Here is a 16,683-nt window from a genome sequence, read left to right on the forward strand (position 1 = left end):
TCACCATACACTCTAAAAACTGTTGGGTCAAAATTGGACCTACTTGGATCAATTTGACCCAACTTTGAGTCAAGAAATTGGTCTTTTAGTGTATAACAACTCATAAATATTGCTCAGATCCTTCATTTGGGTCAAAAATGTGGGTCAATTTGTACAAAACAACCCAGAAAGTTGGGTCAAATTGACCAATAAAGTGGATCGGTCCATTTTTGATCCATAATTATGAACAATAGCCAAAAAAATAAAATAAAAAATAAAACGAACAGGAGTGATTCCGTGGTCATCGTGTCTCAGATAAAAATAAAAATAAAAAATAAAATAAAAAAGACGTAACCAAGAATGAATATGACGGCAAAAGAAAAACAAAAATTGTTGATAGAAGGTCACTTTTGGCAATATTTTTGGATATATTAAGTGGTCAAAATTTGTTTGATAGATTTATTGTTCCATAAGGTGGCTTCATATTTCTTTTGGCTGGACGGTAGGTTTATTTCATGTCGCAAATTTTTATGTTTCTGAAATACTTCACACTGTGCACATATTCTGTTTGTGTTGGTGTCTTTTTAAAAGGTGAAATATTTATCCATCCATCCATCCATCCATTTTCTTGACCGCTTATTCCTCACAAGGGTCGCGGGGGCTGCTGGCGCCTATCTCAGCTGGCTCTGGGCAGTAGTTAAATATTTATATTTCAAATTAAATTATCAGCCTTTTGTTTTCCTGATCCTTACTTTGAATTTAAAAAAAAACAATTATAACTGTCAATAACGACTAATAAATATTTAAACTGATACATTTTTCAGTCATATCGCCCAGCCCTTTGTTGCGGTCTATTTAAATAATTGATTCAATATATGAAAATATAGAAGACATTTTTGTTGTTGCTTTTTAACATGTTTGAAGATACTGTAAAAATCTGTGCTGTATTAAGATTAATAACACTTAGAGCCCCATTTCTCGTCTACAAGCAACAAATGTCAATTTTAGTTTTGAATATTGAAATGAATCGTATCAAATCGAAAATCGTATCGTTCCCAAACTTAATCGACCCGAATCGAACCGTTATGCTCTGAAAGATATTGTTTTTCAATCGCACCGCAACCTGTGTATCGAGATACATATCGAATCGGCCTCATGTCAGAGATTCCCATCCCTACTGGTCACCAGCCAATCACATGGTACATGCAGATGAACAAACTTTTAAAACTATGGAGGTTTGTAATTTAATTAACAACCAGTCCAGGTTGTGAGAAAGAATGACATAATCACTTTAAAATAATCATCAATGTGCATGTTGGGTTCATTGAAGACTAAGTTGTCTTTTGGTGTGAATGTAAGTTTGAATTGTTGTTTATGGGTGTTAACCAGTCCAGGGTGTACACCATTTTTTATTCAAAGTCAGCTGGACTCGGTTCCATCTTACCTGTGATCCTAATGTGGACAAGTAGTATGGAAAAAATTGAGATGAATGGACTCGTAGTTAACATCTATTTTGATTATATCTGGTTGATCAGACTGAAGAAAATTCTTTGATGGAGATCAGTAAATAAGAAACAAATAAATGAAACCTGTCAGACAAGTTATGTGAAAATCATCACCAAAACGCTTCAGTGTGCAGCTTTTGAGCTGTCACCTTTTGATTTTAAGTGCTTTAGAAGGAAGGAAACGGTTGACTTGTTTACAACCAGCCTACCTCATCATCTGTCAGCTCATAGTTCTTTATTGTTATACTTCATTGAACTAATGATGCCATTCTCCCAAGATCAGCAATATCCTTTCAGGATGTAATACTTTTAGGGCCAAATAAAACAACAAGCAGTAAAACAACAAGAAATTGTTAGAGGGAAGAAATGGGTTTGAAGCATTCTTTCTAATTGAACTACTAAAATCACTTGCCACTGTTGCAAAGACTTCAACCATTTAGTATAAAAAAAAATATATAAAAGCAGAGTATTCAGGAGTAAATGCCAGCTGGATTATAAAGTGCTCCCATCATTAGAAAGCAAGGGACCCTTGCTGAGATTGATATCAAAGCGCCACAGTCACTGCTGCTACTTTGCCAGCTTCCTGCTGCGCCAACATGTCTGTCAGCAGCGCCACGCAGGGACACTGGCTGCACACAAGAAGAAGGGTCAGCTGGGGAAGTGGATTGTGTGCAATTTGAGCAGTTGTGTACAGTATGTGTGGCTGGCGTGTGTGTGAGTGTGCGTGTGTATTTGTGCCATGGAGCAAAGAGGGAGCTAATTGGAACTCAAGAGGAGCCAAGCACAATCTGTGTACGGATGAAATCAAGTTCTGGATGAAAATGAGAAAACAGATCAGTCAGGCTGTATGAGTGGGACAGGTTCAAGATATTACTCACTGTCCTCCAAAGAGCTGCATGCCCAGCAGAGCGAACACAACGATGAATAGGAAGAGGAGGAAAAGCAAACTGATGATTGACTTCATGGAATTAAGAAGGGAGACCACAAGGTTCCTCAGGGAGTTCCAATACCTTAGAAGATACAGAGCAAGTACACAGATTACCAAAGGCATTAAAGTTGTACCTTCAAAATAAAACAATACTAATTACAGCCGTACAGAATTTCATCATAACTGAAATTTACTAACCAAAAAGGGAAGAACACATCATTTTCTTGAAATGAGTAGCGAATGGGCTCTTTGCACAAATCCACTACTTCCTGAACTCAACGCCACTCCTTCGTTTCCTGTCTTTCCTGAGTGGACAAGCTGATTAATCCAGGTGTGCCTGATCTCAGTAACAACAACAACAACGATGACATTGGGCCAGACACACCTGAATTAATCAGTTTGTCCACTCATGAAAGACAGGAAACAAAAACGTGGTATTCAATTCAGGAAGTAGTCGAAAGAGCCCATTGGCTGAACACCGCATGAGTATTAGATCCAAGTCATATAGTGTCAAACAATTGTCACAGAGGAACGTTGAATGGCCATTTGGCCGCACACTCATGTTTATGAATTACATTGTATAGACCTTTTCATGGCCTACATCACGATGATGTCACAGTGTTTACTGGAGGCAAAAACAACCGCTGGAGCCAACGAAGTGCAGCGAGAAGTAAACACTGGTTGTCTGTAGAAAATGTCGTCTTGTTGTGTTTTTGGTTGCCAGAACCGTGGACAAACAAAAACTTGAAATTCTATCACATCCCAGCCTCTGCCAGTCAGAGTAATCGCAGACGGCTGTGGTTAAACGCGATTCATCAACAATGCTCGTGTTTGCAGCGCACACTTCATATCAGGTAAGGTTTAACTATCAGCTTCAGCCTGGACAATGATATGGGCTAGAATTAGTTGTGATTGAAATTACTTAAGTTAGTCATTATTTGTGGGATTCTTTTTACATGCACGGACTTACAAAAAGTCCGTGTTTACATGCTACATGCGCGAATGCTAACCGCTAGCTAACCAAACGTTAGCTGTATGTTTCAGTTTTGTCGAGGCGAAAGCCCCCACGGTTCTGATAACTTCTTGTCAAATTTTTGTAGGAGAGGTACATGCCTCGTATATCCCTGTCGTTGACTTGGCAGCACTTGCGACCGCACGACACAAAAGTCCTCGCTTAATGGACGCTTCGTTGTTGTAATCTAAATTTTGAACATGTCCATTCAAGATGTAGTTAGTTGTAGACATGTAATGATTTATAGGCCTTCAGTTTATCTTTAGTATAAACGCTCAGTTTTTCTATAAGGTAGATTTAAATGTCCGGCCATTGCACGGTGGGTAGTCCCGATAAATCATCTATCCAGTGTGTGAGTGCATAGGGGTCAGTATCATCCCATCAGTCTTTTCCGCGTCCTTTCCGACGTAAACTTTCTGTGAAAATATGCTGACCGGTGTTAGAACCACACGCCACTGAAGTGTTTTTGCCTCCAGCTCAGCCCCGCCCTTTAAATTGCGTCACATTGTTTACAAACTTTGAAGGGGTCTATATAGGAGGCGTGTTTAAAGACTTCAAAAACACGCGGAATTGTTTAACCACCAGCTATCGAGCATTAAATTAAACTGTTGGGCAGTCAGTGAAGTCCTTTATCAATGTTTTTGTCTTTGTTACTTCACTGCTGGCCTCTCACACTGTCCCAGTGGCATGCAAAGGGAGTTTGGCCACTTGCACACCACAGAGGACATGAAACTACTCAAGCTAGCTTAGCACTGACTAGCAACTTGTATGACAAGACAAGCGGATTGATTTAAAATTGGTCTAAAATGATAAATCGGGATGGATGTATAGCCGGTTAGAAGAACACCCTTGTGCTATTCGACAGGATAAAAGTTATTTTAAACTAAAGGTTGATTATGTGTTGCCGTTAGCATGTCGGCATTGATAATTCCGAGTTTGCTTCACAAGTCAAAATGGCGGTCAACTTGGTGAAAGAAAGCTTTCCTCTCATTGAAAAACATTGGACCTTGGCTCATCGTAATTTGATTTGTGAGGATTATTTTGATTTCAAAATGTGATAAAATATTGTTTGACTACTGTAAGAATCTGCCTGGTTTGTATGCTAGTCATAGGCAAAAGCAATACCATATGCCATTTGTTTTACATATAAAAGGAAGTATTTTCATTGTGTTGTATTGCGGAAATATCAGAACTGCTCGGATGTACGGAATTGTCAATACTCAATAGTTAAAAAAATAAAATAAAATAAATAAATAAAGTTCATGTGTGGCTTGGTAAAACGCTTTGGACAATATATGGTGTAGATAAAGCACTATAAAAGTGAAGTGTACTTCATTTACCGTTGTGATAAAATTTGATGGGGGTTTTTTTTTTTTTGGACTGATGTGTTTTTCAGCAAAAGCATAATTAGTAACTCATTCAAACTGATTTGGAATTCAGTGGTAACAGTGATCAAACGATAATCACAGATTTTGACAAGAAGTCTTTTTCTTTTTTTAGTTAGCATACAGGTACAGGTATCAAGTTTATACACTCTTGGATGAGATGTGCACATATGTAATTTTCGCTTCTCTTTGGCTGCTGAGCTGTCTAATTGCACAGCAATCATTCTTCATATAGGTTAGGTAACATCATGCTATGAAGCGTAACATATTGTGTCATGAGACCGTGATGACATTGATGTAATTGTATCTTTGCGGCCATAAACTTACTTGGTGACTTTGAAGATTCTTAACAGTCTCAGTGCCCTCAACACACTGATACCAAATGATGCTCCGGGTTTGATCATGTCCCAAATCACCTCAAAAATACTCCCCACTATCACCTAGGTGTTAGAGAAGAGGGAATAGGACCACAGTTCCTTAATTTCACCAAGTGGATTAGTAAAAAAGCACTCTCTCGCTTAAGATCTTATTATTGATCTGCGCTGGTGTTAGAAAAACAGCATCAATTTACCCCAAAATCGAAGCAGTTAAAGGAAGAGTGGAAATAATTCCTTGGTCCAAGGCCATACATCTTCAAAGTCATCTCCGTGAGAAACAAACCCAGGAATACAAACTCTGCTGTGTCTGTCACAAACATGGACAACATAAGATAACATAAAATAAAGGAGCTAAAAAAATGCTGATAAATGTTCACAGTTTTCATTTTGAGGCATACTGCATGTGTGACTTACAGAGTGCCGTTGTAAGCCAAGCGGGTTGATCGTAGTGGACGATGGCCACACACAGAGTGTTCAGACCAACCAGGCACAGAACGATCCAATAGAAGCTCTGTGCTTTTACCATCCGCCGGATAAAGAAACGAATCCTCTTCTCCTTACGACGAAAATAAGAAGAGCTGTCCATCTTCGTGCTGCTTTTCACACTGGCCCGACCAAAAGGAGAACCAGGAGGTGCTAAACAACAGGACACAAATTGGTTGATGCAATATTTTCACTTTTGGATTCTACCTAAGTGACAGTGAGCTTCAAAAGCTACTAGTAGAACATTGTTTTTATTCCCTACAGTTTCCTCTGACTCTGTTTACGAGTGGTTTATATTTTTGCTGCAGGAATACCACAAGCACAGCACTGTGCACACCACTTGCCTGATATGATCCATCCTGTTTTTTTTACTCTCTTTTGATTGAATGTTTTAGGGCCATTTGCAGAAACAGATATTTGTGAGCCCAAGACTCCTAAGATGACAACAAACACTTGTGGTATGAGGTTCAAAATTTCAAAAAGGAATGGAAAAAAAGATACCGGAGCAAAAGGAGAGTACCAATATCATTTTATAGAGTTTATCAGTATTTGAGGTTTTGGTTGCTCTTTCACAAACACATCCTCAACAGTGGCATGAAAAGTTGAGTCGGGCCCAACAATGGGCACTTAACATCCACAAGCAGCAAAGCCTAAACAATAAACTGTAATTCAATTCAATATCCCAATCGGGTGGAAATGCACGATATAAATGAACCAGCCTAACATTTATTCATAGCCTTACAAAATAACACTATGAATAAAACTTTTGTGATTTCAAATGTTACCAAAATAATCAGGATTATTTTTTCCATAGTCGAGCAGCCCTAGTTAAAAAAAAAAATGCTACTCACCAGTGCTGTTCATTCACTTCGGTTTATAGCTTAAAGGTCCCCTGAAATGAAATGTTTTTTTTTTTTTTATGTTTTTGATCATAAATATGCCTTACCATAGGCTAAGTCCCCAAAGCTGTGCGATAAACGACCCATGTTTCCCTTTCCTATGGCCGTTTGTATCAAAGTAGCTCAAACAGCACTCTCAAATGGGCTGTTTCAGCAGGTCGGTTTTACACGTCACTAACCCCACCTTTTTCGGTTTTACACGTCACTAGCTCAGTGCGAACTCCACCCTAACAATTTCCAACCCCTCCCCCCACCACAGATTTCCAACCCACGAACAAAACCTTTTTCTTCTGTCACAGAAAGGATTGTGGTTGGACTTTATTTATGCATTAAATATGCCCAAGCAACTCCCAAAACGTGTGTTAGTTTGTGGCAAACATTTTACTGACGACTGCTTCAGGAATTTGGGACAAAACAAACGTGGATTAGCAGAACATCTTTCACTTACCCCGGGATCGGTACCAACTATTGAAACTAAAGCACACAAAAGCATGCGCCGATATTCCTTCAGGTGCAGACGTGAAGACTGTTTGTAAACAGGAGCACACAGAAAAGACGAGACTTGGCCACGGCCAACTAATTTCGTAGTCAAAAATACACGGAAGTCTGGCGACCCTTGGCCACGCCCACCCAAATCCGCTTGTTTGATGCTAGGCTAACAGTAGACCTTCCTAGTGGAGACTGCAACTCTACAACAAGGTACAATTTCGAGAAAAATTCTTTTGATACAGTATTAGGGTTGGTGTAATTGCTGCAAAGCTCATTTCAGGGGAACTTTAACTTTATTTCCAATTGGCCAGATTGTATTTGCTGCTTCAAATTCAGCACATGGAGATGTTTTGCTGAAATTACCAAAAAGTGTCGTGTCAACAAGCTCTGCTGCTATAAGGTGGTCACTCTTGCAAAATCTCACCTCCATTTGAACCACAAGCTTCCTTCATTTCCCCCTCCATTTCCTCAACGCTGCCTCTCTCTTGGGCGATGATGTCAGCAACAAATCTACTTCAGTCATACTGTTGGTTTGTTTATACGTATCGTCGTTTTGCTCCCGATGAAAACCGATCTGGCTTAATGCTGTATACTGCGGCTGCCGTCCGCCAAAACCGAGCGTGTTGAAGTGCTGATTGGGTCTTGACATCAGTCCTGTATTTGAATTGGATGATGGGCCCAGTTAATGTGGCCCCATGGCTGTCAATTGATAGCAGCTTGGGACATGCGCGGTGTTGTTTGAGTGGCTCATTGTGTTAAATGCGCTCATGGGGTCGGCCCAATTTCAGCCCTTCCTGTATAGAAAGTTAGACCATTGAACTTGGCTTTGTATTGTACATTTGTTTATAATGAAATTACCTTACAAACATAATTGGTATTTATTTGAATATTATTATTCTTGATAAAATAAGATTCAATAAATTATTAGCTATAAAGAAGACAAATAATTAGACTTGAAATTAAACACTGGACTGATGAAGGCCACACAGTGCAGGTCTCCAAGTAAGGGAGCACATATAGGACTACTCAAAATGAGATAAACTAAAGCATGTCTTTGTCCACCCCTCTCCTTTCTCTTAGGGGACTCCTCCGGCCAAAGTATGTATGACTGACATTTTTCCATTTTTTTTTTTTGTATTGTGCTTTGGGGGATTCTGTGACAAAATCAGCAAATACAGCTGCGATGAACTTTGCTGAGTTTTATATTGACTCAAGATTACGTCAGGTCATCAGGGTTTAGGAGCTGGACATGGAAAAATGGGGACAAAAATAAACAATAAGTGAATGTACTGTGGTATTCTTTCCTTACTTGCTTGCTTTCCATGTGATCTTGGTGGTCAGTTGTGGTAATTAAACTAACAGCTATTTGTTGAAATAGATGCACTCTGGAAACCATGGCTTGATGAAAGATTACATTTTAATATTCACCCTGCAGCATTATCTTTATACACTCTGCAGGAGGCATTTTAATAGTACTGCACTAAAATCATTTCAGTTATTATATTTTTGCCTGCTTGCAACCCGCAGACAATAAATTACATGTTCTCTCTGCTTGTTACCGTGAAGACAATTAATTTCCAAATTCAGAATTCTAATATGCTGCAGGTGATACTCGTGAAACAGTATTTTAATCAAACCGTCTAATTAAAAAAGTTAATTATACTTTTTTCCCCTAACGGTGACACCAGATCCAGATGGCGTTGAAGCGCTTCTGTGACACTCACAACTTTGGCAAGGCGGATATTTAACTATGTTTTATAGTGTTGATGTGACATGCCACCTTAACCCTATTCCGAGTCAGTCAGTATGGCTACATTAATCGTCAAAGACAGGCTTTTAAAGGGACCTTTATTGAAAAGGTCAGCTCTGTGAAGAGACAGCATGTGAGGGGCAGAGGTGACCTGCGGGTGCACAAAACGGGCGTCAGGCTTACCGACAGAGGAGATGTCAGCAAATGGATCTTCCCCTTCTTCAGCACCGATCAGGTCATTTTTACCCTTCTTGTTTTTGCTTCGTTTCAGGACTGTAAAGAGCCACGCAGACCAACAGAAACAGAAAAATAATCAGACTGTATATACTGTATTTTTTAATAAACTGCACAACTTGGTGCATGTGTATGTGTGTGTGCTTGTGTAGGGAAGAAAAATAATTACAAGTGTGAGTTAATGGGCAACTTTAATTAGAAGCCATCAATCTTGTTTTAAGGTTCTGCCTTCCTTCTAGCCTTAGAATGGAAAAACAATATTGATTATATAGATTTGGATATTGATATGGAATGGCACGTGACCTCCTCACACTCTTTTTTTTTTTCCTCAATTTTCTGTTTAATAAACACTTGATGTTGTACATGAGGTTTTGTTTGCCACTGGATCCAAATGATTGACTTACATTATAATAATATACACAATAATGATGTGTTCAGGGAATCATTTTAAAACAATGCACAAACTTTATGCCCCAATTTCATTTGAACTTAATGTTTCTGAAGGGAAACTTATATCTATTTATATAGCCCATTTCATGATTAAAAAGCAACACAAGGTGGTGTGCAAAACAAAAACAAACTCATTAATAATAATTATAATAATAATAATAATAATAATAATAATATAACAAGGTAAACAATTTTAAAAATTAAAATAAAAACGGAGCCTTCGTTTTAGGCATCATTTCTCGAACAACACAGCCTGACACCTATCAATAAATTTACAAAACAGAATCTGCGTAATTAAGTCTCCATTTTAGAAATAAAGTCTAGGACTATTTGTCTTCATTGAAGAAGTTAAAACAGTGAACTCCGGCCAAAAAAATGTGCCAACATTTACATTGAACATCATGAAAGTGATCTCTGTAACCTTAGAGTCATTTTTTTTCCAGCAATGTTTTCATTATTATTATTATTATTATTATTGTTGTTGTTGTTATTAATTATTATTATTATTATTGTTGTCTCTTGATGCCTTGAAAAACAAAAAAGATTCCAGACAACCATGGTCTCCATTATTTGTAGTCCACCTGATCGGTAAATAAATTAAATATTAAATTAATTAAATTATTTAAATATTAGATAGTCAACAAGAATGTCCGACTTATATTATTAAATGCGTTTAATGCCTTTACAAAAAAAATAACAAAAAATATAAAACAATGTGAACCAAGGGCTGACTTTCCTTAGCTCTTGTGGTGAATGTCAAAGAATAGACTCTAGCAATATATTAATCAATAACACATTTGAAACGAGAATAGAGGAGAAATCCTTCATTTCTACTCGTCCAAGGATCAGGGATATCATAAGCCAGTTGCTAAATAATTGTCGTTTTTACTTTTCAGTATTCATAACTGTCATTCAAATTCTGTGTAACAACATCTGAAAGAATTTTCTACAATGAGCTACTCACACACTTTAATCCTCTGCATGCAAGTAAAGGAGAAATAAGACGACTCTATGCTTTCACGCAGGTCAATCAATGGGAAAACAAGACAGTAATATAATAAGTTTTTTTTTTGTTTTTAAAATGTGTCAATTAAAATTTACCAGTCCGATAACTTGTGCTGATTGCATGTTCTTCCCGTGCTTTCCTGTATTATCTCCAAGTTTTCACAGTGTACTTTGGGTGAGAAGTGAGTACACCCTGGACTGGTTGCCAGCCAATAGCAGACACCATTCACACTCAATTTCACATCATTTAGATGAGCCAGAAATGCAGTTTTTTGTTTGTTTGTTTGTTTTTTTATGTGTGAGGAAGCTGAGGTATGTGTAAGAAAACACTCGCAAGCACAATGAGAACATGACATCTTCACCTTTAGACCTAAAATGTTGCAAACTTACCAACACGGGGTCTAACTTGCCCCCTTGTGTGAAAATAAAGTCATAACTGTTCAAAAGTGTGAATGTGAGTGTGTGAATTATTATTTGGCTACATGTGTCTTGTGATTGGCACGCAACCTGCAGTTTCAGGGTGCCCAAAGTCAACTGAGATAGGCTCCAAAAACGCCCCTAATGGATGTGATGGATAACTGCACTTACATGTTATGAGCCAAATTATTTTAAGAGTGAAATGTCCCCATGTTATACTGCACGTTCTTGCTATTAATGATTACCATAACATTCATTTTCATTTCTAACATTTTGTATGCATACATAGAGGGCTTGTTATGCAGTATTTCCATAAATAAAATAGCATCCATATTTGACTGACTGGCTCACTCAAACTAGGTTTGGGTACTGCAGCAAACTGTAATAAGGAAATTGAAAGTCATTATTGTCGAGATGCAGGCTGCTCTCTTTACTGCGCAATAATGAGCCACCACCAAACCTCCCAAGCAGCTTTGGGTTCACTCTGACATTTATTCTTTGCCTGCATGTCTTCAGAACATGCTTTTGGATGAATGTGAACTACGCCTTTGTGTGAAAGGCAAGGATGAAAATAATAATTTGCCCTCATGGATTTTCTGCACAACACTTTTATCCTCACTCCCTATTTTACTTCCTGTCTCTGCTGTACTACTTGTAGAAATACTTGATAGATGTGAAAAAAATTGTTGCATGCAACAGGATAACACCGTGTTCCATATTATTAATCATATGCTGGTTTTGTTCATTCTAAAAAACAGCCAGAACAACTGACACTAAATTATTTTTTAAATACATACATTAGCCTCTTAATGGGTATTTTAATGAACAGAACCACCATGATGACAAAAGCATTTTAGTGTAAAATTGTTCAAAATAAAGTTTTACGAATAATGAACAATAGTTTACAAACTCAAATGATGTCAGGAACTTTTTTAATGATACTGTATTTTGATCAAAAACATGATGATGGCCCCATCACCATCATAATACTGCGGAAGGCTCATATCTGCTTTATATATTTTTTTCTATTATCAAGAAACTGGCCAATTTGAAATGCCACAAAGGTCATTTTGACACCTCAAAGTGGCCTACTGTCTCACTTTCTATCATTCCAGCCTAAAGCATAAAAGCATAAAGATACCCCAATCCGACATCAGGAGTCGGACTGTTGTCTGCTGAGAGGTTTGGATCCCAAAGGCGCAGAAACAAATAAGATTTTATCTATTTATTCACATCGAGAGGCACAGAAACTCAGAGACACTGTACACAGTAACAGGTGGACAATAATCCAGCAAAACACACACAATTCTCAGACTCTTAAATAGACAGTCAATCAATCTCATTGGTTGTGGCTAGACATGTGAGTACTAGTACTGACATGAAATTCTCTGATTGGCTGTTAACCCAGTAATTACAGAGAGTTCCTGACATCAACAAACATATAGCATAAAAGATCCTTAACAACATAGTCCAGACATCATATAGCCTAAAACTAGTTGAAACTGGAATCAGTTACATCAATACCCAAAACAGACACGTAATGGGTCGTGAACTCTGGCGCACGGTCATGAACTCGACTCAAACTTAACCCAGGCGTGACCCCAGACATGAGACCACACCCAAACATTACTCCTGCATGACTGGAGTCATGACACGGACAGCTTTGGGCCAACGTCATGCGCCGTCAGAGCAGTGTATAAATGTACTGTCGTAAAGTCGGATCGAGCTGGAATACATGAGACATTGGCGTTTCCGGCAAATTCGACATGTTGATCACTGTGACTGGCTGTTAGCTAGTGAATCAGTGCATGGGGCAAGCAGAGGAAGTGACGAACGCGGATAACAGTACTGATCGAAAGCCTGTACCATTTGTCTTTTTCGCTCACTTTGCAGTATATACGATACTGTGCAAAAAGCCGGAGGGTTTCATTCACGTGGGAGAACATCGTGACCAGTATGCATTGTTTACGTTTTTATATGTTGCCTTTAGGAATAATGACGACTGCCGCTGATGGTATGCAGGAGAATTACTTCTTCTAGCGCATGTGCTGAAGGTAAGTAATAGTACGTTGGCGCGGTGTATATTTACGTCATTTTTCTACACGACGTGCCGACGTCTGGACCGCCTCCACAGCGGGGAGGCATCGGTCACATTTGGTCGACGTCGGACTGGTGTATCTGAGCCTTAACAATTAAGCCACCTGCTTGCTGATGTCACAGCCTTGTTGGAACATGATTGCCATTCACCAAACATCTAAAGCGCCATTCATCAGTAAATAAAAATATTTGAAAATGAGTCTTAATGTATTCCCAAGCACATTGCAAAGGATTCTCCTTGTGAAAATGGATTAGGGGCGGCCAGATTGCATCTTGAGGTATGTTTGCATTGCATAATAAACATGTCAACAAAATAAGCTTATATTGCCCATTTCTGCATTCCGTGGCTTTGGTTTATTTACACTTTCATTTTATTCACCATATATAATATAATATAATTTGTACACTGTTACATTTTACCATTTCTGCTAACATTCAGATTATTACAAAGTCATTGTAAAAGTTAATACTGTGTTACGGTATACAGTTGAATGGCAGGTTTGTGTAAGTTCAGGAGCAAGTTGTGTTTCCTGCATGTTTTATGACTGTTGCAGCACAAACCTGAATACTATATTGCAAGGGTGTCCAAACCTTTCCCTCCCATAGCTGCATTCAGAAAAATAGATGGATATCAGGCCCCATCGGGAATTCCTCACCTTTAAATTATTTAAAAAATGGGGAAAAATCACCCTACCAAGCATATCCATATAAACTGTAGTTATAATAATAATAGTAATAATAATAATAATAATAATAATAATAATTTTTAAAAGCTATTACATCATAGCTTTTTGTTAAAGGTGATTAGCAAAATTGGGGGAGGGGGTTGAGGGGTCTCTCGCGGCCCTGTGTGACTCACTAGAAAAGACCTGATCCTGCGTTATGTTGATCTCCACAATGAGAACCAAAACAAGAGAATCTGTGGTAAGATTATATTTTTTTAGGATGATTAATTAATTTTGTGCATCAAAAGCATTAGTGCTATCAGTACTTGTATACTGGTGCCAACTCAAGAGTGAGTACCCTTGATCGGACTGGTATTGATCAGGAAAAAAAGTGATATCCACTGTCAGATTGTTAAAATGTGTTTTTTTCTTTATCGATGTGTAGATTCTCAGTCATCCAAGGTCATAGCCGTTTGTTGAATTTGTGGGCTGTGATAAATGGTGGAGTAGGCTACAGGATGTGGACCGCTAAAAACATGGAAGGAAAATGGCCCCAGGGCCGTAGTTTGGACACCATGCTATATTGTGTTTATGCCTGGAAGAAAAATTTTTAATTTATGATAAATTGCAACTTATTACAGCCCAATGCCTTGATGGCGTTGTTTATTTATTGCTTATTTTAGATTGTTTTGGTCTTCTTTTTTTTTTCTCCTGCCACCTACATTGTACGTGTTGTGCAGTTACTTTAATATATATATATATTTTTTTTGTGTCAGAAACAAAATGTTCCCGGTAACTTTGATGTGAAAGCACCTCAAGTAAAGTATTTTGCAGTGTTGCTGTCACCTGGCAAATTCTGTTTCCTTTTGTACCACGCACCATCCAGAGGTGACTTCTCCTCTGCAATCTCATCCTCCTCCTCCAGCAACACCTCCTCTGCAGAAAGAACAAAAGTGACATTTTCATTATTTTTGGAGGATTTAATAATTAGCACAGGTTGAGGGATGGGGCCCAACCGGCTTTGCAGATCCACTCGAGGTATCCCGTGAGCTCTCTCTCAATTTGTTGCTGCCTTCGAAGCTTCAGGAACTCCTGTCTCTTCTCCACACGCTCTCTCTCTTTGGCAAACTCTCTGTGGAATTGAAAAAAAAATTAACACTTGATGATTCTTCTTTTATTGAGTTCACAATGCTCTGTTGTGCATGTCAGTTTGTTTTTACCCTGACTTGATTCAAAAGGGACATCCCTATCAAGCTGCACAAGTCAGAAAATAACTGATTTAAAAAAAAACACAACATTAATTAACCATGTAGTAAATATGGCAGCTGTTGATGACAAGGTAATTGAAACCGACCCTAGTTTTATGGGTACTGTGGTAATATTCTATTGAGATTTTATGTTGTTGTTTTTTCTTCTGCACCAAAGTGACTGTCTTCAATCCAAGGTTATAACCACTTCAATGAGTTTATTTTCAATACTAAAATAGCTACCATACAAAAAGAATATGACAAGATGATTTGATGTTGACTATGTTATGTGCTCACACAATGTTTTTATTTTTTTTTTCTGTCAGTTTACATTTAACATTGCTTTCCCCCCCCCCCCCCCCCATTTACTGTACAGGAAAACTCAAATGCTGTCGAAAGCATTCAACTGACGCAAGTCATATTTTTACTGCGTTGGAAATGAAAGGAATGAGATATAAGCGTCACGGAGAAGAGTTAGATGAGCACAGGCTGGCGGGTCTGCAAAAGGGAGCTCTGCGCCGCTGTGGGAGAGGCCACAGTCGAGTTTAATTAATCATAGCCAATGCTCTCATTTCCTCTAAATGAGATTTAAGAGATTAGAGTGAGGACACATGGAGACCAACCAACTCCCTTGATTGTTTGTATGCCTCCACCATAGTTGTGCCACCCAGTGGGATCATTTAAAAAATACAAAAATATACGCAGGGGTGTACAAAGATATACAAAATGTGAGAAAAGGTGGTGATTTGTTTTTTTTTCAGCAGTTTGATCTCAGATTGTATGTTGATAATGTATCTTGACAGTGTTTTTTTTTTATATGATAGCACAGCAAGCCGGCAATACAACTACCATTCATCATACACACTGACATGCCTCCAATTTTATGTTGTGCAGTCTGACATTTTGTAGCAATGATTTTATACAAGTCACCTTGCAGTGTGACATGCAATGATCCTGCAAGATTGCTGTTATCACCCAAAAACAACCACACAAAATTGAAGGATAGCAAGTGCAACCGGATTATAGTGACGAAAAGAAGTGTCATCGTCAATACAGTAAGTTCACAATACCGCATATTTGCAAGGGAAATTTTTTTGAGTCACGTGAGTCAAGCCAGTAAAGGTCTTAATGCTTTATACCAATCAATCAATAATGGTAGCAGAATGCCAAATAAACTGCTTATATGTTTTCTCGAAATGTCAAAACACTTTCTCAGCAGGGTTTTTAGGATGTTCAGATTATCGATGAGTCAAAAATGTGCTTCCATTCAAATATTGCGAGTTTTATGATAGATGACTAGTAAATTGAGGCATGTGGATGAATGTTTTCCTTCCTATCAGGGATTAGTTGAATGATTGCTGTGTGTAAAAGGTTTTTACAAAATGTGTCAATTTTTTTTTAATAATTATAACAGTATGTAATGTGGTAGAGTATGGCAGCAATAAAAAAAAAAAGAAAAAAGAAAAGAAAATTCGATCAGTTCTTCATTAGTTGCCAAAGTCATGGCTGCATATCCCTCTTTTTTTTTTTCATCCGTTGCTGTAAAATGACTTACCCTGATAGGACACCAAGCACCAAGTTGAGCATGAAGAAAGAGCCAATGATGATGAGAGGGATAAAGTAGAGCCAATTCCATGTGTTTCCAGCCACATCGTTGGTCTGCACATACAAAACAGATGACAAGACGATTTTTCAACGTTTGTGATGTGGTCCGCTGCCATCGTCAGAGTTATCTTGAACATCACTTCTTTCTGTGAAATC

The 16,683-nt window shown here is 38.2% G+C and overlaps 1 protein-coding gene across 10 annotated transcripts in view; it reads right to left on the reverse strand.

Annotated features, from left to right (window-relative positions):
* The window catches only part of cacna1bb (calcium channel, voltage-dependent, N type, alpha 1B subunit, b), a 179,606-nt gene that overhangs the window by 77,019 nt on the left and 85,904 nt on the right, over window positions 1–16,683 (reverse strand). For all 10 annotated transcript variants that reach the window (XR_013278744.1, XM_077497715.1, XM_077497712.1 and 7 more), the window contains 8 exons: window positions 16,478–16,581; window positions 14,692–14,807; window positions 14,522–14,611; window positions 8,991–9,080; window positions 5,601–5,822; window positions 5,381–5,493; window positions 5,137–5,249; window positions 2,363–2,494 (listed from right to left, as the gene is read on the reverse strand). Coding sequence is in view for 9 of the 10 variants with exons in the window: in XM_077497715.1 (XP_077353841.1) it covers window positions 2,363–2,494; window positions 5,137–5,249; window positions 5,381–5,493; window positions 5,601–5,822; window positions 8,991–9,080; window positions 14,522–14,611; window positions 14,692–14,807; window positions 16,478–16,581 (980 nt within the window). In the remaining variant the exon portion in view is untranslated. The remainder of the gene's footprint in view (window positions 1–2,362; window positions 2,495–5,136; window positions 5,250–5,380; window positions 5,494–5,600; window positions 5,823–8,990; window positions 9,081–14,521; window positions 14,612–14,691; window positions 14,808–16,477; window positions 16,582–16,683) is intronic.

The sequence above is a fragment of the Festucalex cinctus genome, chromosome 15, assembly GCF_051991245.1.
Source record: "Festucalex cinctus isolate MCC-2025b chromosome 15, RoL_Fcin_1.0, whole genome shotgun sequence".
Classification (NCBI taxonomy): domain Eukaryota; kingdom Metazoa; phylum Chordata; class Actinopteri; order Syngnathiformes; family Syngnathidae; genus Festucalex; species Festucalex cinctus.